Source organism: Numenius arquata, chromosome 11 (assembly GCF_964106895.1).
Source record: "Numenius arquata chromosome 11, bNumArq3.hap1.1, whole genome shotgun sequence".
NCBI classification, from domain to species: domain Eukaryota; kingdom Metazoa; phylum Chordata; class Aves; order Charadriiformes; family Scolopacidae; genus Numenius; species Numenius arquata.
This window is the reverse complement of record NC_133586.1, coordinates 3,147,498-3,170,880: the sequence shown is the minus strand read 5'-3', so window position 1 is coordinate 3,170,880 and position 23,383 is coordinate 3,147,498. Positions and strand designations below refer to the sequence as shown.

At 50.0% G+C, this 23,383-nt stretch overlaps 1 protein-coding gene across 1 annotated transcript in view; it reads right to left on the bottom strand.

Annotated features, from left to right (window-relative positions):
- The window catches only part of IGDCC4 (immunoglobulin superfamily DCC subclass member 4), a 100,216-nt gene that overhangs the window by 39,256 nt on the left and 37,577 nt on the right, over positions 1-23,383 (bottom strand). Inside the window, exons 3-4 of the mRNA XM_074156497.1 lie at positions 10,850-10,991; positions 6,594-6,727 (exon numbers count right to left, since the gene is read on the bottom strand). Coding sequence (XP_074012598.1) covers positions 6,594-6,727; positions 10,850-10,991 — 276 coding nt within the window. The remainder of the gene's footprint in view (positions 1-6,593; positions 6,728-10,849; positions 10,992-23,383) is intronic.

Below are 23,383 nucleotides of genomic sequence, written 5' to 3'. Positions count from 1 at the left end.
GACATCTGTCCCACGCCTAAAGCAACGGGCTGAGATTCCCTGTGCCTCTGGACACCCGCAGCATCTTCACTCCAGCTGTTAGAATGCTGTAAGCGCCGTAGGGCACCGCTAGCCCTCGACCTCAGAGAGCTACTGAGGCTCTGCTGTAACACAGACGATTAATAATTAACAAGTGCCATCAGGAACCCAACCACATCAACCCCCCTGTCCCAGAGCCCATTGCAAGCTGCTGACCTAATTATGATCTCCATTCTTAGCTCCCTTCCAGGCTCACTGTGCAGGCAGAGCCTGTTCAATACCCTCCAGGAGAGGCCAGGGGTGATCCCTGCAGCGCAGATGTGCTGAGGCACACCACCAAGAAGAGACTCTCCGAGGAGAGCTGAATGGAGCCTACTGCTTAAACCTTGCTTCGGTCTGAGCCCTACCAAACACCAGCTCTTATTTCAGGAAGCCCCAAAGCACAGCAGATCTGGATTAATAAGAGATGCACGTGGAGAACACCGGAGGACCACAAACCATCCCTGAATCCCACCATCCTGAGTCGTCAGGAGCCGGAGGCAGAGCTGCCTGTAACGCGGGAGCCTGCCCACATCTGACAGCTCCAAACATCATGCATAGCCAATGCTGCATGTGGAAGAGACCAGTTTCCCCTCAGGACCTGGAAAACAGCTCACCTATTCCCAGCCGTACATCCCTTGTTCTGCTCTATTATCCTTGACACCTCTGTTGCCTCTCGCTTCGGTGCCAATCCCGGGCTTAGCTGTTCTGCTTAATGGGAGGTGAGGGCTCTGAATTTTGTATCAAACCCTCTGTCACCGCAGGCTGCTAGAGCTGTCAGGAGCACGGCATATCATAGCCCCGCCGAACTTCACAGGCAGCTGAGCTGAAACTCCCCCTCCGGCTCCTGGGAACAGGCTGCTGACACTTGAGCTACGAGCAGCTTTCCCTCGGTGATGCGAGTGGTGTGATACACGCTGGCCCCGCGCGAACTCCAGCCAAGGAGAGAGCTGCGTATTTGGGTGGGTGCCTGACGCGTGTCGGCACCAGCCCTTCACAAGTTTCACCCGAAATCTGTGGTCTCAGTCCTGTTCCATGTGTGCTCGAAATCACTAGCATGGCTAGGCTCAGCAAAAGGGAGATGGGAGTGAAAGTTTACAGCTCATATTAGGCAGAAGGTCACTTTTAGCTTTAAAGATCTATTAATTAAGCTAGAAACGCTGTGTATTTCCTCCTTGATCTTACCATCCTCCGAATTCACACTTACCGTGGTTCACTGAGCACTCTCTGCCATAAAGGAGGATCAAGAGCATTTTACAGAATCCAGCAGATGCGTCATGCAAACAGGTTCAGATACCTGCTGCCCAGGAAACCAGAGCTTCGAAACACACATAAACAGAGTCCTCGTGGCTGAGCTTTTGCGATGTGAAGCAGAGACCAGCTCCCTGCCTAACTGCTAAAAAAGCGAGAGACCAGAGGGCAAAGAAAAAACAGGATGCTAAAAGAAGAGAGGGAAAAGCAAGCAACAGAGGTCTGTGCCCAGCAGAAGAGGCACAAGGAACGGGGACACAGTAGTTGCAGGCTGGAACTGGGATGTCCCCTTCTCCAGAGGTGAAGCATCATTTGCTGGTTAAATCAACAACTCAGTAAAAATACAGCTGCCTTATCCCACCCCATGTTTTCTCTCTCTACACATTTCCATGACTCTCTTGCCTCCTAGAAGAACAGCCTTTAGCAGCCTCCTGTGCCCACAAACACAGCCATGGAAGCTCTCCCCCCCACAGGTCTGTCCCACAACATCAGAGGGCCCTGTTGCCTCTGCCACGGAGGTTCCTGCTGGAGAAGACCACCCCTGACCAGGTCAAACCAGTACCCCTGTCTAGCTAACGCCGCTCTTTACCACCAATGGCAGCAACCACAACAGGATCAACGCCAGGCTATGGTCAGGGAGGCCAGACCAGAGCAGTGCTAACCCAAATCTGAAGTTCCTTGTCTCTGGATTGCACGGTACCCACATTCAAAGCTGCGAGGGGAACACAGCACGTGCCGTCAGGGCTCAGGCTGCCAGCCAACCCAGCAGCCAGCACGTCATTCGCACATGCAGGGACTGAAAATCCACTTGTGGTAACAGCACGTCTGTTTCTGCGAGGTGGTGGCCAACTGCGAGTGCTGCTCACTTCATCACCACCTTCCTCTCCGTCCCCAAAGCTCACCCCATTCAATAGCTTTATTCTCCTACAGCCCTTTGGAGCAGAAGCCACCCGGGTCCCAGCACCCAGAGCCAGGCTCTCCCTTGGTACCTGCAAGTCACTGTAATACAAAGACCGAAAGAACAAAAAACCTGAAGGTGTTTCAGCTGCCTCCAAGCTCTGTCCCTGTTATCATATTTCATACAAATATTTGGCTGAAAAATACATTTCCTGGGACACTGCTGCAGCAAGCTGCTACAACTGTCAACGTAAATGATGTTCTGCCAACGGCAATCTCGCAGTGTCATCTCTAATAACACAGTACTAAATCCCGACTCACAGGGGACGTGCTCATCTGCGGGAAGACTCTTCAGCGGCACGTTCAGCCCAGACCTCAGCCCTGCTGCACCTACGCCCACCGCCCTCATCCATCTCTTCTTCCACATTTATCAGGATCACGAAGAGCACGACTGTTAAGACCATTGCATGAACGTCACCGCACAGACGTTTTGTTGGTGCTGGAGGAAGGCTCTTGCACATTCTGATTCTTTCCAGCCTGATCCGAGGCAAAGGTTTGTACCCATAGACCAGAGTGACGTGTCACAGCAATCACAGCTACTCTGCAGGCACCGATCAGGAGCCGGGTGTGGAGAAGAAAAACAAAGAAGAAAAACCCCTCTTCCTCTGCAAGTGCACCTTGATGCCCATCTCACTAAGCCCACAGACCTCCAGCAGCACAAAATGCCCACATTCACTCTCCAGATGGACCCATCGCTTCTAAGAGGGCAACTCCCAGCCTATTACATTATCCCTACGTACAGACACAGAAATTAAAGTGTTGAGGAACTGATTTTCCTCTGTAGCCCAGACAACAGAGAGGAAAGGAGAACCCAAGGTACTCCCAGGACCACGCTTTGTTGATGCTGATGGTTATTTGGGGATGCAAGACACTGAGTACCAGACATGGGGCAAAAACACAGCAAGAGGTAGCCCCTCTCCCCAAGAAAACACACAGAAAGCATGACACAGAGGGGACAAGTGAAGTGGCAAAGTGACCTGCTGAGACAATATAATGTCACGTTCCCCAAGCCTTTCTGCTACTCTTTTTGAGAGACACTTTATGAACTATGGCAGCACTTCCTCGTGTACGCCAAGGACCTGGGAACATGATCAGGACACACTGAGAATTAACACTTTATGTACAATTTCAGAGTGGGGCTCCAGAGCCTGCTTCCAGAAAAAGGAGCTACAAGAAAGAAGACACAGCCCCGTGAAGACCTGACTCCAAGCAAAGGCAGCAGACAGGGATGAAGCGCCTGGGAAAAGCATCCTGCAGCCAGCTCCTAATGCTCTTTTTGGCAGAGAGCGCAGCAGGGCTGCGGCATTCATTCATCATCTCTCCAGGTGAGGGGCGAAGGGACAGAGCTGCCAGATGTGTTTGGCGCTCCGACCGCTGGGGAGCAGTGGAGATCCAAGGGGAAAAATCCAAGTTATCCCGATTTCAACAGCAGGCTGCGTGACTGGATCCCACTCTCCGTCTGCTCTCTTCCCTCCCAGCTCAAAACGCCGCTTCCCCAGGGAACGTCTGGAAATTTGCACCATGAAGTCTGCACAGCTGAAACATCTGCAGCGCTCACAGCACCACCATGCCCCTGTCGCTCTCTGCCCTGCCCGGGCAAGGCCAGCACGTGTTTAGCCACCGACACACAATGAAGCCTTCCCCACGCGATGGGGAAGTCACAACATCAAGAAAAATGACACTTTTGGGGTTTTTAGGTCATGCAAATACGACAGAAGGGGGTCGTGCTAATCGCTGCATGGGAAAAGGTCGTTAATAAGGGAGATGGAACAATTCCCAGCCATCATAGCGGGAGCAAGGGGGAGAAGTGGGAGGAAAAGGACAACTGGGCAGATGGGCTACAGGGAAATGGATTCTTTTGCCATGCACAGCCAGTTCACATCCAGCGCCGTCTGGCAGGGGCAGAGGCATGAACAGGAGACTATCTCAGGCCTAGGGCCAGCAACCCTGTGCACGTGGAAGCATTTGCACTTCCAAAATCCATCCCAAGCACACAGACTCGGTCATCGTCACCTGGCACTGCCCAGTGCTGTCACTGGAACACCAAAGCTGTGGGCACAGCTGGGAAAGGGGACATAGGGTACCACTGCACAAATCCTTTCCAGGGGCCTTGGCAGCGCAGTGGGACTGAACGACTGGAATCCCATCTCACCTCCGCACAAACAACTCACTAGCCATCAGCAGGGAGGGAAGAAGCAGTTTAGTTGCTCCTGCCTGCAGACACACAGGAGTTTGGTCCCTGAAATGTCCAAATAAGCAACTTGATAGCTGTATTTCAGGCTATTGTTGTTTTGTTGCTGTTGGTTTGGTTGGTTTTTTTTTTCTTTTCCATTGGATTTTTTGTTTGGTTTGGTTTAGTTTAGTTTGGTTCTATTCTTTACAACCAGCAAAGGATTTCTGCCTGGCCAGGTCACTCCAACTACTGTCAGCTGCTTCTGAACGGGGAGGAAAGACTCCTCAAGCCAGTTCAGGCATCCCAAAACGTGCCTCTGGTGGTGAAGCGCTGAAACAAATAAAGGATCAATACCACGCCAGTCACTCATGGAGGAGTTTACAGCCTGCACAGGTCACTGCAGTTTCCCATCTGTCTCAGAGATACTTCTCCCCAATTATAAAAAACCCCAGAGATTTAAACAGGCATGTTTTTCATCACTAGCAGCTCAATCTGGTGAAAAACTCAACCTCACATATTTGTTTTTGCAGCCAGCGGGTGGTGTGGTGCTGCAGAAGCGAGATTTGGGTGAGAACTCCAGGCAGAAATCTGCTCAGGCCGGCTGGTGCTCCAGAAGGAACGCTTCCCGTTTAACCTCTTCCATTGCCTCCATTTGCAAAGCAGATTAAACATTGCAGAGTTACAAGATACAGTTATGCAGAACGAGTTATGATGCCAAGGACAGCATATTCGCCTTTGTAGTTTGATCAATATTACTTATCAATAGCGAACCAGACCCAACACAGGAGCTGCCTCTGGAGCGTGGAACTGCCCACAGCAAGCACTACCCTCGCCTTCCGTGCTTCATTAAGCACACAGAGGATCTGGCAGGAGCTGGCAATTAGATACAGAGCATTCAACCCCTCATGAATTCTCTGCAGATTCCACACAGATTACCTCCACGACACAATCCATTGATCAGAGGTGTATTCTCAGGCTCCGCAGTTAATTACACTCCCTGCTGATGGATGAACAGCAAAGCCATCTCTGTGAAAATACATTGGGAGCAGAATGCCAAGCAACGCAATCCTAAACAAAGACAAAAGGGGCTGGGAAGGATTTCAGAGCTTTCAAGGTTAAAGCTGCCTACAAAATACACTGGGGTCAGCAAGAACAGGAGACAGACGTGGCAGGGGGGCACTGTCCTGAGAGAAGGGACAGCTCAGCCAGACTCCCAGCCCTGGTGAATTTGCCCGCTTGCAGGATGGGGATTATACAATACTGGGGAGGCAGCCAGGCGTGCTGGGAAGGATGCTGGGTTCTGGAGACCCCCACAGCACTTATGCTCACAGCTACGTTCTCATGTCCAGACTTGCCCACTGCACTCTTGGTTTACAGAGAAAAACGCACTTGGAGACGGAGCCCCAGATCTGGAGGTGAAGGACGGCTCACATCCAAACCCTTGCTCCAACACTGTGTCACCAGAAGAAATCCCAGCTGAGGCTGTTCCCAAATACCACAAAGAGATCTCTGGAGTCTACCCAACAGCTCAGCGAAGAGCCAGCAATATGGACACAGAGTGCAAGTTGAACATCACTGTGTTTAACTTCCTCTGGGCTCTGCTAGGCAACCCGGGGTAGACACAGCGCTGCCAACTACTCCAGCCTCCAACTACTTCTCTTGCTTCCTCTGTCCATGCCAGCCTTCGCTTGTCTTACCATCCAAGGCCACTGGAAATAAGATTGCAACAACACTGCACTTCCCCAAGGTGCAAGCAGGGTGCCTGACCCCTTCTGAGAGGCCCACACCATAAAGGAGTCCAGGGCTATTAAAATCCACCTGCTGTTACAATCCACCTGCAAAAGAAAATCCCTTGGCGCAGAGAGAAACCACCCCATTATTACTGTTGGCTGTCGAGTCCTGGGGCTTGGCAGAGCAGCCAACTGTGACTCCCAGGTGGCAATACCTCCCAACCCAGCTTGCTTATCCTGCTTATAAAGTTCAGAGAAGTCTTTATTAAAATGCATTCTCTGCAAGTTTGGGCCAAACTCTGCCACGTGCACAGCCACACCAGCAGGAGAGATCGTCAACGACACAGCAGCTCAGCTTGCCATCACACACAATGGCTACATGGCAGACATGAGCCCACGCCAACGCACTCTCTCCTGCACCTTACCTTTCAGGACACTGAGGACCGCATCGTTGCTGTAGCGTTTTCGGGCAGCATTAGTTGCCACGCAGTGGTAAGCTCCAGCATCACTCTCCCGCACATCCACGATTTGGAGGACACCATTTGGAAGAGTTATAAACCTGAGTGACCAAAAAGAAGAGTGTGAGACAGGCTACGCCTTACCCGAGCTATTCATCAACTCAAAGTCCTTTCATCCCTTCCTTTTCTCCTGCAAATGTCACGTGCAGATCCTGGTAACCACAGCAGAATAGGACTGAGCAACCTTAGACCAGCCCAACTGGTGGTTCTTAAAAGGCAGCAGGTACAGACCTATCCATCTCCCCAGAGTCTTCACAACACAGGATAGGACTTTGTGAGACCAGGCCAACAGGTGCTTGCTAATACAAACCAACCGTATAGTATAGAACAAGTACAGACACACATGTACTTTTCTACATACAGATTTGTAGACACCTCCAAGCATACAAGTGCCTTCGCATATGCTACGGCCAGTTTCACCACTTCCTTTTCACAAAGGTTTGGTAGTCAGAAGAAAAAAAACCATCACAAGCAAGTCTGATCATCATCATTTTCCTGCTGCACCTCAAGTACATGAAGGGACCAACAGATACACAGCTGCACCTTCATGGCCCCAAGCAGCCAGGACACAGCCACCTGAAGCCGCACCATTCTGGGGCTGGGTTGATTGCTTTTGTTCTTCCAAGAGTTTCTGGCTCTCATAAGCTGACAAACTTACAGCCGGGCATCCAGTATCCCCCCAGTTTGCCCATGGGGTGCTACTGGGCAACACTTCCATGGAGTGAAATGGCTACATGGCTCACAACATGAACACAATCCTTGCTGCATTATACTGAACAAAGCAGATGATTAGCAATTAGCATAAAAGTAGGAGCTGGCTGTCAGCATCTCCATTTTCTGCCTGGATTCCTAGATGGCAGCCTCTTTATTCTTGAATGCAAGGCGCAAAGCCTACGTGATCCTTTTTAATTATATATGAGATCCATTTTTAATTGCAAGCCTCTATAAACAGAGCTGCCGAGCTTTGACAGGCAGCTCTGGGTTATCAGTCTTCATTATGAAAAGGACACATTCAAAGGCAATTGCGAAGGGGAGGGATAGCAGCTATTCCACAGGAACAGCACAAAGACAAGTTATAAACATGAATGCCAGTCCTTCCATCCCCAGAGATCCCAATAAGTAAATCTGATAAGTAAAACTGTGGTTGTCCGGGTGCTGAGACAGCTGGAGTGCCACAAGCAAGGGTCATGGAACCAGGAGGACCTTAAGAGATCGCCCATCCTGTGTTCACGCCATGGTCACCAACAGCACATCTGCTGCTGCAAACATTTCTCCTAAATCTCCCATAATGGAAATACCTCCCTTGACCTAAGCAGTCTGTTCCAGAGACAAACATCCCTGCTGCAAGTCTAGCATCTATCCCAGACCTCACTTGCTGCAATTTGAGCTCATCACTTCTTGTCCTCTTCACAGTTGATGAAGAAACAGAAGAGCTAACAGAGCTCCTCCAGAGCTGTCTCCAGTGGCACAATCCCACAGCCTGATTCATGGACACAGATTTGTTGAAGCTTCCCACATACACAAGGGCAACTGCCCTACATCCCTACACTACTTACAAAGACACTTATTTCGGGATCAAGCTCCAGAGACCTCAGAGAGGGTGGTACCCACAAAGCTCTCATCAGGATGCCTCGTCAGGACCCAGGAGAAACATGACAAATATTTGCATCCTCTCAGCTCTGCGGAGGGAAAGCCTCCCACTGCGATAATATTTATTTTTGTCGTGCATCTGCTATTTGAGTCTGTAATTAATATCAACATATTTCAAACACTAAACAAGGCATCTTCCAGTCACAAAAAGACACTCCAATTATGTATCACAGATTCGTTGAGGCTGGGAAGGACCTCTGAAAATTGTCTATGGTCTTTCCCCTCTCAGAGCAGCGTCAGCTGCACCGGGTTGTTCAGGATCATGTCCATGGTCAAGTTCATCCAAAAAGCCCAGTTTCTCTTGAGGGCAGAAAACAAGCCACTGTGTTTCTAAAGAGAGCAAGAGCTGGAGGCAAAGGGGAGTGAGTGGGGAGACTCCATCAACGCATAGCTCAGGATGGTCCCTTCGGTGAGGCCAGCAGTAGAGAGATCTACTAAATGCAATATGTCCTCTTGGGAAAGCCCAACAGAGGTGAGCACTGCTCTCCCAGGGAAGCAAAAAGGGAAGAAAGGTAGGATTTCTTTCTCTATCCACAATTTCTCCCAGCTATTCACAAAGCCTCCAGCTCTTCAGGCTCCTGGCAGCTTGGAACTAGAAGACTCCAGGCAGCCTGCAAGGGCGTTTTGCTCCATCCCCAGGCTCTCTGCAAGGAAGCTGAGTTTGCCTGATAATTGAGAGCAGACAGTTGGCACCAGCTTTTCTTCCACACAAAGGACAGATCTTTTTATCTGTTCACCTTCACTACGGATTAAGCAGAAAACAAAAGTCAAAGGGGAGACCAAGGCCCTGGGAGAAACAGAAATACAGGCACCTTGGCTGTCTGAGGAGCACACACCCTAAAGCAACCGCAATGTAGAGAAATCCTGCAAGTTACCTCTCAGCAGCTGCTGCTGATTTAAGACTATGTTTTTTTAAAAGTACTTCTGTGCTTTACTCACATGAAAGTAAGATTTTGTCCTGAAATTCAGCAAGGCAGGAAAGGTATTCCGAAAAAATTACTAAGCACTTCTCTACCCTTTGGGTTGTCTAAGGATTTTTTAAGGCTCAGCCTTCAGCACCTTCAAGGTGGCACCTTGCTAGAACCTGCACCCAATGGCAAAAGCCAAAGAGTGCCCAAAGGCAAGACCAACACAAAAAAAAAAAAAAGAAAAGAAAAAAAAAGTGCAATGTCAGTTTGCCATGATTATTCTATCCCTCTTAAAAGAAATCATAAACACTGCTGTAGCAGCAGTACCTCGTGTTGTATCTACAGTCCCAGAACCTGATTTTGCACATACACCTCATCATGCTATTCTGGAATATGAAATCATCATCCTGATGCCAACCTATCCAAATGACTGCGTTTTCACAGGCTCATCAGATGAGTGCACCGGAGGGAGTCCACAGTAATCAGAGGCTGGCCTGAGATCTGGTCCCTAAGCGTGATGGGGTAAGGCTAACAGAGAGCTCTGGTCAGCAGCCAACGTTTCCTGGAATTCCTTCGAAAGTCGGTTATATTAAAATCCAACAACAACAACTAGACAAGAACGAAAAAGCAAATCCTTCTGAAAAGGCACATTAGCTAAAACACGATTTAAAAAGCAAGATCTGCAGCTAGAGATTATGGTCTGTTTTTTTACAAGGGAGACAATTTTCAGGCTGCCCGTGTTGAAAGCAATCTCCGAGCAAGTAATTTCACAACATCCATCGAGCTGTCTCATTAAAAAGCCATTGCCCTATCTATGGCACACTTCCCTCCGCAATCCTTTCTTTTTTTGTTGGTTTTTCTTTCTTTCTTTTTTTATTAATTAATTTTCTTCTTATTACAAAGCAACAGCCTCCTATAAACCTGCAGATGCCACACTTCAGACTCAAAAGATATATGTGGTTATTCTTCCAGAAACAGTCGTTGCTGCAAAATTATTCCTAAACTTTACCCCACCCCTTTTTCCTTCCTCTCCTCCTGTCTCTTCACTTAACTTCCCTGGGAGGAAACAGCTCCTTCTGCAGAACACAAAATTCATTTTTAAAGGACAATGCAGCCACTGATCCCCTGCAGGAGTGACATCTAAAGATCAACTAATTGTTTACCCTCTTCTCATGCCTGTAAGTGACTTTAACTAAGGAAAAGATATCATGCTGCAAGATTCTTATCTTTCCTCTCCCCCCAAAAAAAAGAAAATTCAGAGTCTTCTACTAGATGACCTCTAAACACAGGAATAAAACAAATAGGAAGACCTTCCAGGTCACCAAGCACACACAGTACTCCAGAAGAATCATTAGCCCTGAGCCATCGGTCCATCATGGCAAAGGTTCCAGAACAAAAGATCAGGAATAAAAAAGAGCTTGTTTTGTCTTTTTCGGGGTTTTTTTGGTGGGTTGGACGATGTCTGGGGAAAGGTTAATTTTATTTAGGTGTTTTTATCATCTCTCTCTTCATTCTACCTTTTCATGAAGGATTTCTACATTGTAAATGGTCAAATTTTGTTTTCCTTTTTTTCTGTGTAACCCAGTGGAGCAATCAGGGAATCACCTGGGTTCTGCTGGAACAGCTTCATGGTCCTTCTCCCACGTGATGACAGGGGAGGGCAGTCCTTCGATCCGACACTCAAACCGGGCCATACCATTTTCTTCCACTGTCTGCGACTCCGGCTGTTGGAAAAAGCGTGATAAGGCTGGGGAAAGAAAAAGGGAAGGCAAGTTAATAACTCAGTGTTTCTGATGAGAAATGCAAACCTGTTATGATGCGTGAGTTAAGAGGAAGAAGGCTTTTCTCTCCTGAAGATAGCCTGAAATGTAATTTGTCACTTTCCCATGCCCTACAGACCCTCAGCAGTCCTAACAATAGTAACTGAAAGGTGTCAATGTGCAAATTTGCTTCTTGTCTCATTTTCTCCTTTACGGCAAGAGTGTGAGAGAAAAGACAGGCAATTAGCTGGTTTCAGCAGCTGCCTTCCTAAATTCACTTGCTTCATTTGGGAAGGACACGTAGAATGAGAAAAAGAGGAAAAATGCCACAACCCTGAGAGACGAGGGTTTCCCCTTGCCTTGTGGCATTCCCGCAGCCACAGGATAATAAAACAAGGCAAGAGGAAGAACAAAGCCAGATGTCAAGTTACTTACACAAACCAGCTGCCCACAGGCTGGCAATGCTGGAGACGAGGGCGAGAGACCGTAGGAGTTATGATCCTCCTCCATAGTGACCAGCTTTGCCTGCAGAAACCAACTTCATCCTACTGAAGCAGATGAGATGCAACTAAGGGGATACAGACACAGCCTTGCTGAGAGGAGGAGGATGGACTTCATCATCCATGCCAGGCCACTTGTTTGCTCTCCAAGGCTCAGCCCTGTCTATATGCTTCTTTCTATACTAGAGAGGCTGAACTTGCTTAGGAGACAAAGCAGTAAACATTTGTGATTGCTCTTGGACCGCACCCTTCCCATCGTTCTTACACAGCTGCCCGATCTTCCTCCTCGTCCCCATCCGCTCACTTCAGTGGAACAGGAACACTCCCCCTGGGACTGTCAGCATCTGTCCTATCAACGCCACAACCCGAAGGCATCTCAGTCACACGGCGGAGTTTTGAATATGCATGCAGGCTCCTCGATGGGGGCAGAAAGCTTGTATTCTTCTCTACCAGAAGAACTGGCTCCTGCTTTCAATAAGTCTCTGTTAAACCGCCTTTGCTGTTAAACCCACCCTGCCGTACACATTCATCCAGCAATGCTCTAACACGAGTGCCAGAAAGCCTGAACGTGGCACAATAAACATAAATCTAAGCCAGAAAACAGGCTTGACTGCTGGGCCAAGCACAGCACTGTGCTTCTAAGGACCCCAAGTGACCTTCTGGTCCTCCAACACAATCATGTGCTTGTCCCACCATCGCTTCCCAAAAACATCCATCAATGCTTTGGATTTTATAGGATTCCCAAAACTGAAGTTTTCTTTGCATCACACACACGAACATACTTTATTCCAGTGTTAGCTTGAGAAAATATGTAAAGTTTTTGTCGTGGTTTAGCCTCAGACGGCAACAAAGGACCACGTGGCAGCCGCTCGCTCAGATGGGGCCCTCCCCCCCAGCGCGGCCGGGAGGGGAGAATCGGAAGAAAAAGGCAAAAACTCGTGGGTTGAGACAAAGGCAATTTAACAGAACAGCAAGGAGAGCAAGAAGCAACAACAATAATAACACCGACAGAGGAATACACAGCCACGAGTACGATACCACCGCTTGCCGATCGCACCCGGGACGCCCCCGACCGCTCCGCTCCCCCTGGGGGATGACTTCCTGCCCCTCCCCTTCCCCGGCTAGCTCCTGTTACCCCCTGAGCATGGCTCACATGGGATGGAATACCTGTGTCCCTGCTAGGTCCTGGGGAGAATTAACCCTATCCCCGCCAGACCCAGGACATCATCCACCCCTTATTCCATACCATTTCATGCCATGCCCAGATCTTACAGTTTCCAATTAAATACTATCAGTTTCCCCTGACATACATATATATATATATACATATGTATATCTCCATACAGGCGTAATGTCCTTAGTCTGTGCGCCATCACTCTAAAATGTCCGTTGAGTTCATATAGTCCATGACTTCGAGCTCCATCTGTTGGAACAGTCCCTCAGGGCATGCAAGATAGCGTGTGTGGAGCTGGACTGTCGCATGCTGTATTCTTGGGGCTTGTGGCTGATGTATCCGGTGCGGCTCATGTCCATGGTCCATGGGTTGAAGATGTCGATCTCAGTGAAGTTGCTGGACGCCAGCTGCTGAGGTCAGTTCTGGTCCCTTCGCTGCTGCACTTTACTTGGTTTTTCATCAGAGTCCATTTGTCATTAGTTTGGGTGATTCTTATTATAGTACAACCAATAGCAGTTACAGAAATGAGATGTACAGTCGCAGGGTTATTTAGCAATTAACATCATACAGTTTCATTCACTGGCTATTCTCGCCCAAAATCAGGTCCCCGTGTGGTACACATCGAACTTCCCCATCCTTCCGCATCACCCACCAAGTGCACCCGGGTCCTTGAGCAAAGGCAATCCCACGGACAGGTTTGCCTTTGCCTGAGGCAGGACTAACCCAGACTGTCTTCCCTAACATATTCTTCATGTGCACTACGGGGACTTTATCTCCCTCCACAGTACGTGGAGGTTTTGATTGGGCAGGGCCAGCTCGGTTGGTAGACCCCCTGGTGTTAACTAGCCAGGTAGCCTTTGCTAAGTGTGTATCCCAATTTTTTAAAGTTCCACCACCCATTGCTCTCAGTGCAGTTTTTAACAGTCCATTGTACCGTTCTATCTTCCCAGAGGCTGGTGCATGATAAGGGATGTGATAGACCCATTCAATACCATGCTCTTTGGCCCAGGTGTCAATGAGGCTGTTTCGGAAATGAGTCCCGTTGTCCGACTCAATTCTCTCTGGGGTGCCATGTCGCCACAGGATTTGTTTTTCAAGGCCCAGGATGGTGTTCCGGGCGGTGGCATGGGGCACAGGATATGTTTCCAACCATCCAGTGGTTGCTTCCACCATTGTGAGCACATAGCGCTTGCCTTGACGGGTTTGTGGGAGTGTAATATAATCGATCTGCCAGGCCTCCCCATATTTGTATTTCAGCCATCGTCCTCCATACCAAAGAGGCTTTAATCGCTTGGCTTGCTTGATTGCAGCACATGTCTCACATTCGTGGATGACCTGTGCAATAGTGTCCATGGTCAAATCCACCCCTCGGTCACGAGCCCATCTATATGTAGCGTCTCTTCCTTGATGGCCTGAGGAGTCATGGGCCCATCGAGCTATGAATAATTCACCCTTATGTTGCCAGTCCAGATCCACCTCGGCCACTTCAATCTTAGCAGCCTGATCCACTTGCTGGTTGTTCTGATGTTCCTCAGTGGCCCGGCTCTTGGGTACATGGGCATCTACATGACGTACTTTCACAACCAGATTCTCTACCCGAGCAGCAATATCCTGCCACAATTCAGCAGCCCAGATGGGTTTGCCTCTGCGCTGCCAATTGCTCTGCTTCCACTGCCGTAACCACCCCCACAAGGCATTTGCCACCATCCATGAATCGGTGTAGAGATAAAGTACTGGCCATTTTTCCCGCTCAGCAATGTCCAGAGCCAGCTGAATTGCTTTCACCTCTGCAAACTGGCTTGATTCACCTTGCCCTTCAGTGGCTTCTGCAACTCGTCTTGTAGGACTCCACACGGCAGCCTTCCACTTTCTATGCTTTCCCACAATCCGGCAGGACCCATCAGTGAACAGGGCATATCTCTTCTCATTTTCTGGTAGTTCATTATACGGTGGAGCCTCTTCTGCACGCATCACCTCCTCCTCCGGTGACATTCCAAAATCCTTGCCTTCTGGCCAGTCCATAATCACCTCTAGAATTCCTGGGCGACTGGGGTTTCCCATTCGAGTTCGCTGCGTGATCAATGCAATCCACTTACTCCATGTAGCATCCGTTGCATGATGTGTAGCAGGGACCCTTTCTTTGAACATCCAACCCAGCACCGGCAGCCGAGGTGCCAAGAGGAGCTGTGCTTCCGTACCAACCACTTCTGAAGCAGCTCGAACCCCTTCGTATGCTGCCAGTATCTCCTTTTCTGTTGGAGTATAGCGGGCTTCAGATCCTCTGTATGCCCGACTCCAAAACCCTAGGGGTCGACCGCGTGTCTCCCCTGGTGCTTTCTGCCAGAGGCTCCAGGTAGGGCCGTTCTCCCCAGCTGCGGTGTAGAGCACGTTTTTAACATCTTGTCCTGCCCGGACTGGCCCCAGAGCTACTGCGTGGACTATTTCCTGTTTAATTTGTTCAAAAGCTTGTCGCTGCTCAGGACCCCATTTAAAATCGTTCTTCTTCCGGGTTACTTGATACAGAGGGCTCACAATCAGACTGTAATCTGGGATATGCATCCTCCAAAAACCCACAATGCCCAGGAAAGCTTGTGCTTCCTTTTTACTAGTTGGTGGAGACATAGCTGCGATTTTATTGATCACATCCATTGGGATCTGACGGCGTCCATCTTGCCATTTTACTCCTAAAAACTGGATCTCCTGTGCAGGTCCCTTGACCTTACTTCGTCTTATGGCAAAACCGGCTTTCAGAAGGATTTGAATTATTTTATTCCCCTTCTCAAAAACTTCTTCTGCTGTGTTGCCCCATACAATGATGTCGTCAATGTACTGCAGATGTTCCGGAGCTTCACCCTGTTCCAGTGCAGTCTGGATCAGTCCATGGCAAATGGTGGGGCTATGTTTCCACCCCTGGGGCAGTCGGTTCCAGGTGTACTGGACACCTCTCCAAGTGAAAGCGAACTGTGATCTGCACTCTGCTGCCAGAGGGATTGAGAAAAATGCATTAGCGATATCAATTGTAGCATACCATTTGGCCGCCTTGGACTCCAGTTCGTATTGGAGTTCTAACATGTCCGGCACGGCAGCACTCAGCGGTGGAGTAACTTCATTAAGGCCACGATAGTCCACAGTTAGCCTCCACTCTCCATTAGATTTCTGCACTGGCCATATGGGACTGTTAAAGGGCGAGCGAGTCTTGCTGATCACTCCTTGAATCTCTAGTTGACGAATCAGCTTGTGGATGGGGATCAGAGAATCTCGGTTAGTTCGATACTGCCGCCGATGAACTGTTGTGGTAGCAATTGGCACCTGTTGTTCTTCGACCCTCAACAACCCCACAACAGAAGGGTCCTCTGAGAGACCAGGCAAGGTAGACAACTGTTTAACTTCTTCCACCTCCAAGGCAGCTATGCCAAAAGCCCACCGGTACCCTTTTGGGTCCTTAAAATACCCTCTCCTGAGATAATCTATACCAAGGATGCATGGAGCATCTGGACCAGTCACAATGGGATGCTTTTGCCACTCATTCCCTGTTAGGCTCACTTCAGCCTCCAGTACAGTCAATTCTTGGGATCCCCCTGTCACTCCAGAAATACAAATGGGTTCTGTCCCTCTATAGCTTGATGGTATTAGGGTACACTGTGCACCTGTGTCTACTAAAGCTCTATACTCCTGTGGCTCTGATGTGCCAGGCCATCGAATCCACACTGTCCAATAAACTCGGTTGTCCCTTTCCCCCACCTGGCTGGAGGCAGGGCCCCCCTAATACTGGTCATAGTATCCGTCACTCACCTCGTGCAGAAATGCTCTGGAGGTTCCTTCAAGGGGATCAGAAGTAGGCTCAGGCCTTCTATTCTGTTTGGGGAACTGCACATTGGAAACCGGGGCAGCACTTTTCCTGGGGAGATCTGCTTTTGTGGTTGTTCTTCCTTGCAATTCCTGTACCCGTGCCCGTAGGATTGAAGTAGGTTGTCCATCCCACTTCCTCATGTCCTCTCCGTGGTCACGCAAGCAGAACCACAGGGTGCTTCGTGGGGTGTACTCCCTGTATTCTCTATCTTGAGTGGAAAAACGTCTGTTCCTAACAGCTGAGATACTGGCTCGTACAGGCGGGGAGGACATATTCTCTTCAAGTTGCTGGACCTTCCGGGACAGTTTCTCCACAGCTGAGACGAGGGGAGAAGACAGATTTTCTTCATATTGCCGAAGTCGGGCAGCCACCTCATCCACTGTTGGTCCCTCTTCGCCTTTCCATTCCATCACTGCTAATGAGTTGGCATATGATGATGGTGCGCTCCGTACAAACTTCCGCCACATGGACCTTGTGCATTGGATCTCATCAGGATCTGTGGGAAACTGGGCATTGTCCAGGTCATAATAAATCATCTCCCGCACGGCTAATTCTCTCAGGTACTGAATACCTCTTTCCATGGTGGTCCACTTGCTCGGATGACATACAACATCTTCACTGAAGGGATACCTTTCCCTCACGCCTGACAGGAGTCGCCTCCAGAGGCTGAGAGCTTGTGTCCTTTTCCCAATTGCCTTGTCAATGCCCCCCTCTCTAGACAGAGATCCCAGCTGCCTGGCTTCCCTACTCTCCAATTCCAAGCTACCAGCTCCGTTGTCCCAGCACCGGAGCAGCCAGGTGACAATGTGCTCACCTGGAAGTCGGCTGAAATCTTTTCGCATGTCCCGCAGCTCACTCAGGGACAGGGATCGAGTGATTATCTCTGGTTCTGCCTCTTCCTCTTGTTCTCGTGACAACCCTGGATCATCGTCATCCTTCGCTGAGCGAACTGATTTCTTGGTGTATTTCTTCTTCTGGATAGGGGCAACTGATATGGGCACAGGTTGGTTTTCTGGTTCAGTTGCAGTGCCTGCCACTGGGGCCGGAGCAGCCACCGCGCCTGCTGCAGGGGCCGGAGCAGACACCGTGCCTGCCACTGGGGCCGGAGCAACCACCGTGCCTGCCACAGGGGCCGGAGCAACCACCGCGCCTGCCGCAGGGGCTGGAGCAGACACCGTGCCTGCCGCAGGGGCCAGAGCAACCACCGTGCCTGCCGCAGGGGCTGGAGCAGACACCGTGCCTGCCGCAGGGGCCAGAGCAACCACCGTGCCTGCTGCAGGGGCCGGAGCAGACACCGTGCCTGCCGCAGGGGCCGGAGCAGCCACCGTGCCTGCCACAGGGGCCGGAGCAGACACCGTGCCTGCCACAGGGGCCGGAGCAGACACCGTGCCTGCCACAGGGGCTGGGGCAGCCACCGCGCCTGCCGCAGGGGCCGGAGCAGCCACACTGCCTGTCAGCCTGGTTTCCATCTCTTCCTCCTGAGGATGCTGCGCACCATTGAGCAATGCTTGGTAGATACTGGCCAGGGCCCAGCACAATGCAGTGAGTTGTGCCTCTCTGGAATAGCCACAGCATTTTCCTTTCAAATATTCTATCACTTTATCGGGGTTCTGTAATTGTTCGGTGGTGAAATCCCAGACCATTGGAGGTGAAAAACTCTCTAGATACCTGCCCATGTTCTCCCACATGCCATGCCATCCATGACTCTCCAGCCTTGGGGCAGATCTCGGGGTGGTAGTCTTAAATAGTTGCTTAACCCTAAACAAAAACTGAAAAACATTCAGGAGACCGAGCAATAGGACCAAGCTGGTCTGCATGTCCCAAGAGTATTCAAAATTCTCAAAAACTGGCATATCCAGCACGAAAGAGAAAAGGGAGGTGAAAGAGCTGGGAAAAGCATCCCCCCCTGCTTCCCCTATAGACTCAGTGTGTTTATTAATAAATTCCCCGAGATATGGGCAGGAAAGCAGTGCCAAATAAACAACCCAACATAACCATCTGAACAGTGATGCTATCATATCATAAGTTGATATCGCACAGGACAGCAAAATTATAATCCTGATCCCTCTCCCAGAAGTGATAAACATCATCACGGGGAGTACATAGAGCATGTAAGAGTTTACATAACACAGCCATGAAAACAAACGAAGCAACATTGTCCCCAGTAAATAATACAATAAATACCGATAACAAATTCCTTTTAGCACACTCTGGTCAGATCTGTTTTTATCTCAACCCTCCGAGTTGCCCCACGTTGGGCGCCAAAAAGGACTGTCGTGGTTTAGCCTCAGACGGCAACAAAGGACCACGTGGCAGCCGCTCGCTCAGATGGGGCCCTCCCCCCCAGCGCGGCCGGGAGGGGAGAATCGGAAGAAAAAGGCAAAAACTCGTGGGTTGAGACAAAGGCAATTTAACAGAACAGCAAGGAGAGCAAGAAGCAACAACAATAATAACACCGACAGAGGAATACACAGCCACGAGTACGATACCACCGCTTGCCGATCGCACCCGGGACGCCCCCGACCGCTCCGCTCCCCCTGGGGGATGACTTCCTGCCCCTCCCCTTCCCCGGCTAGCTCCTGTTACCCCCTGAGCATGGCTCACATGGGATGGAATACCTGTGTCCCTGCTAGGTCCTGGGGAGAATTAACCCTATCCCCGCCAGACCCAGGACAGTTTTGAAAAATCAAATGCTTTTACATGACCCATTTTAACCTCAGCGTATTCTCAGCTGTCATTAATGTTTTTCTTTAATTTAAATAGTTATCACATGTTTAAAGCAATGCTTTAACTTGCTTTCCACAGCAGCTACAGACTGAATTCTCCCACCAGCTGTCCGCCAAGTCTGGTTTTTCAATTCAATACAAATGGCAATGAAAAATGTTTTCCTGGAAAAATTTGACAAAGACATTAATATGTAAGGCCCCAACTCAGTCAACTGCTTTAGTATTTTCAAACATACACTGCAGACCACTTTAACACAATTTCTAAGGATTACAAGACCTTTTAAGCTCACGTTAATATAACTTGCTGAACTCAAGAGTTTAAACGAAAATCCATCAAATGCCAGTTCACGTTCAGGATGGCACCATCAAAACAGCCTTCTCCTGGCAGCAGATATCCTTAATGCTCTTTCACATTATTCTCTTTTCATCCGACAAGTGTAAATGAAAATACTTTGGTAGGCTCTGAATCGTCATGTACCTGGAAAGGTCATGATGGGAGACAGGAATCCTTCTGAAAAGACAAAATCTGTTTAGATCTGTTTCCTCCGCTTCGTGTTAGATCACCTGTCTCTCTTCTGATCATTATTAAGTGGCATCATCTAAGCTGATACGATGAGGTCCTAAAGTTTACAGCAGCTTTAGAGCAGTCTCCAGAGACTGGAGAACCTAAGTACCACATGGTGTGCATGAACAGCAACGTCACTGTCACCAACAGCGATGAAAAGGCTCCGTAAACCCCAGAGGGCAACTCCCTGCTCTCTTTGCTCCCCCTCACAGCTGCACGTTGTATATTTTTTACAGTTTAGTGTGAGATGCAGGATGTTTAGTGAGCCCTCTACGTGTTTTGGCACGAAGTGCAAAGCAGTACAAAAGGTGACAGTGGCTCCTGGGCTCCCCGGGGTTACCCAGACAATAACCTGTTCCAAAGCAAGGGGCTGCCGGCTATTCCTCCCCATCGTCTGCCACACCTGCGTCTGCCAAGCTTGGAATTCCCTGCTGAGAACTGGATCCTGCCCTTCACCTCCACCCAGCCCCATCTGCCTGCTGTGCCGGGCTCCGCAACGGCTCTTCAAAAGCAAAGAGCCAAGAAATGCACCCGTGACAGATTTCTCATTAGGATGTGGAGAAGCGTGACTAAACAGCGACCCTGATTAGGGAGCTCAGCGTCCCTCCTGCTCCGAGTGGCTCCAGGCTTCCCAAGAAGAGTCACAGCTCCCCGGCAGAGCCAGCAAAGGCTCAGTGGGTGCCGAAGGTTCAGCTCCAGCAACGCAGACCAGACCTTGTTCTGTCTGTTAGTGCTTTCCCGTGATAACTCTTGGAGTGGGATTCAGAGGCTGAGCAGCTCAGTCACCTTCCTTTTACAGGATCAGGATAGGGATAGTGGGAATTGCTGAGGACAGGCTGAAAAAAAGCCTCTGAAAGAAGCAGCCTGCAGCCTCCCCAGTCAAGGAGAGGACGGGGAACATGAACAGGGATCTTTTGTGCACAGAAAGCAAGATGAAAACAAGATAACAATGGTGAAAAAGGTTTCTTTGATGCAGGACCAAACACGAACCCTGGATCTCGGCACCAGCAAGGCTCAGGCAGAGACAGATTTGCTGGCCAGGCTCATCACTGTTTCCACAAACATCCTCTGAATCAGCTTGGGGTCAAGACCAGAGCATACTGTGATCCCTTGTGTTCTCCCCCTCTCATCCCCAGGGTACCAGGGTGGAAGGGAGGAAGCAGAACACGTTCATCACCTACAGCACGACCCAGCCCAGGCTCAGAGCTGTGCTGCAACCAGCTGGTGCTGGGAGGAAAGAAGAGAACAGCCAGAGCAAGGCAAGCCCTGCAGTGGAAGGAGAGGGCTGGAAAGCAGGTCCTGCTACTCTGCAAAGACGTGCGTGCGGGTCACAGCGAGCGCAAGACAGGCTCCAACACACTGCTCACCCCAGGGCCACCGGGATCCTTAAGAGGGGCTGTTCTCCTCCCAGAAACACGTTCCAATGGAAGGGACTACTGCAGAAGTGCTGCAAAGTGAGAGGTTTTCACGTAGGGAGGCAGGGACAGAAGATGCTTGAGGGGAAAAGGGAAAGAAAGACAACAGATACATATTTGACATTATTTTCAACTCCTCGACTAGGGTTTAGCTTTGCGAAGCCATCCCGAGCCACAAAACACCTCCCAGCCCCATTGCACTGATTAGCCTGAATACTTTAATAGGCCACTCAGTAAAAATTACCCACTGCAGGTGAGAAGGTGAAGAGCATTACAGCAAATTGCCCTCAGCGACATGCCAAAGCACCAGGCTCGGCGCCTTGGGGAACGGAGCAAGCAGCTCCCTCCCTGCTGACACGTTAAACCCAGCTGGAGGGAAGCCGTGTGCGCCAAGGCTTTTAGCCCCGAGCCCAGTATGGTGAAACCCAGCACCCCCCCCTCCTCTCCCAGCAGCCTGATCGGTGCAGGAGGCCGCGAGCTTGGAAAGATTGCCAGCCAGCAACACTACACCCCAGGCAGAAAATGCAGTCTATGCAAGGAATTCAGCCTTCTGAAACGGGCTCGCTGCTCTCTCCCACAGCGCTTTGCCCCCAGACTCTCCACGTGCTCGTCCCCTTTGTATCTTTTATAACTATTAGTAGGTATTTCTAAGATGGGGGCAACTACAGCCCCCACTGAGATCACATACACGGCCCAGATGACCCACCTCCGAACAAGCCTGAGGGGGCGGTGGAAGGGAAAGACGCACAAAAAGTCATGGAAGCGATTTGCCACGGCCCCACGGCGGGGTGGAGGCAGAGCCAGAGGAGCACTGGGTCTGCAGGGCCATATGGCAGCACAGGACCTGCACTGCCCAGCAAAACCCGTATGGGGCTTGCTCCTGCCTCTTCACGGATGCCACTTGCCCACCTACTCGAAACTGCATCTGAAAGTCATGTCTGTGGATGGTCCAGAGCCTCTGCATTCATCTGCTAGAGGTTTCCCTCCCCAGCCTGGCTCTGCCTATGGTCACCAGCCTTCACTTACCTACGCACCGAAACCACAAAATAAATAGCATAAAATCCATAAAATAAATCCTTAAAATAAGAGTAAATCCCAGTCTGCCATCCCTCAAATCTCAGACACACCGCGCATCACAGAGAAGAGACTCTGTCCTTGTGGAGAGCGGATCCCGGGAGCCCGTTTGCGTCGATTCCTGCTGTGGCCTGTCCCTCCAGGGGCATCAACGCACCAAACCCCTCCTGTGCTCGCTGCCAGCAGCCACGCAGCGCGGGGACGTTCCCTCCAGGCACAGCAAACGTCTTCATCTGACAGTCACAATTACTGTAATTTTCTAGAACCTCCCTCGCACAAAATGTTTAAGCTAAATTAACAGCTTTAACAAATCTTCACAAATGTAGTTATTAACAGGGAGAAAGCTACACCTTCCCACAACTACAATAACGCCCCTGGTATTTCCACGTGGGAGCACGCAGGGCTCGGAGAAACCCAGGAACCTAATTCATCAGCCTGAGAAGCTGTTCACTTAACAGGAACCCTCACACCGAGAGCTGTCGCAGACTCGCTCCTCCTCGTTTGCCATGGCGGCCACCACCACGAGGTGTGGAAGGGGGGACTGTGGATGGATCCCCCAGCTCAGGGAAGGGAACTGCTGGTCAGAAGCACAGGCTGATGGCAGAGTTAACGTACCCCACCTGCTGAACAGGTTTTCTTCTACTGCCCCCATACTGATCAGCAGCGCCCAGGGCCATCAGCACAAAGGGTAACTCCATCTACACGTAAACAGGCTTGGACAGACTGCTGTATTCAGCAGCAGGGATTAAAAATAAGGCCTTTACAATCCCCATTTGCACCAGCTGAATGCTAATGTAGCAAGCGCTTCTGCCCAACCCACAAAACAAATCGAAGCGAGAGATGCATTTCATTAATCAATTCCCTCGCTGCTTGCCATTCAGAAATGAATACGTTCCATCAGGTGTGTGCATGTGCCACAGGAGCAGCACTTTCCCTCTGCAGATGGTAATAAAAGGAGACATGTGAGTACACACAAGGAGAGAGTTCACCTGAAGTTCCCATTTTCTGGGAGAAATCCAGAATGAGATGGAGAGATGCATCATCTATGTACGTTCCTCTGGAAAAATTCAGGTGG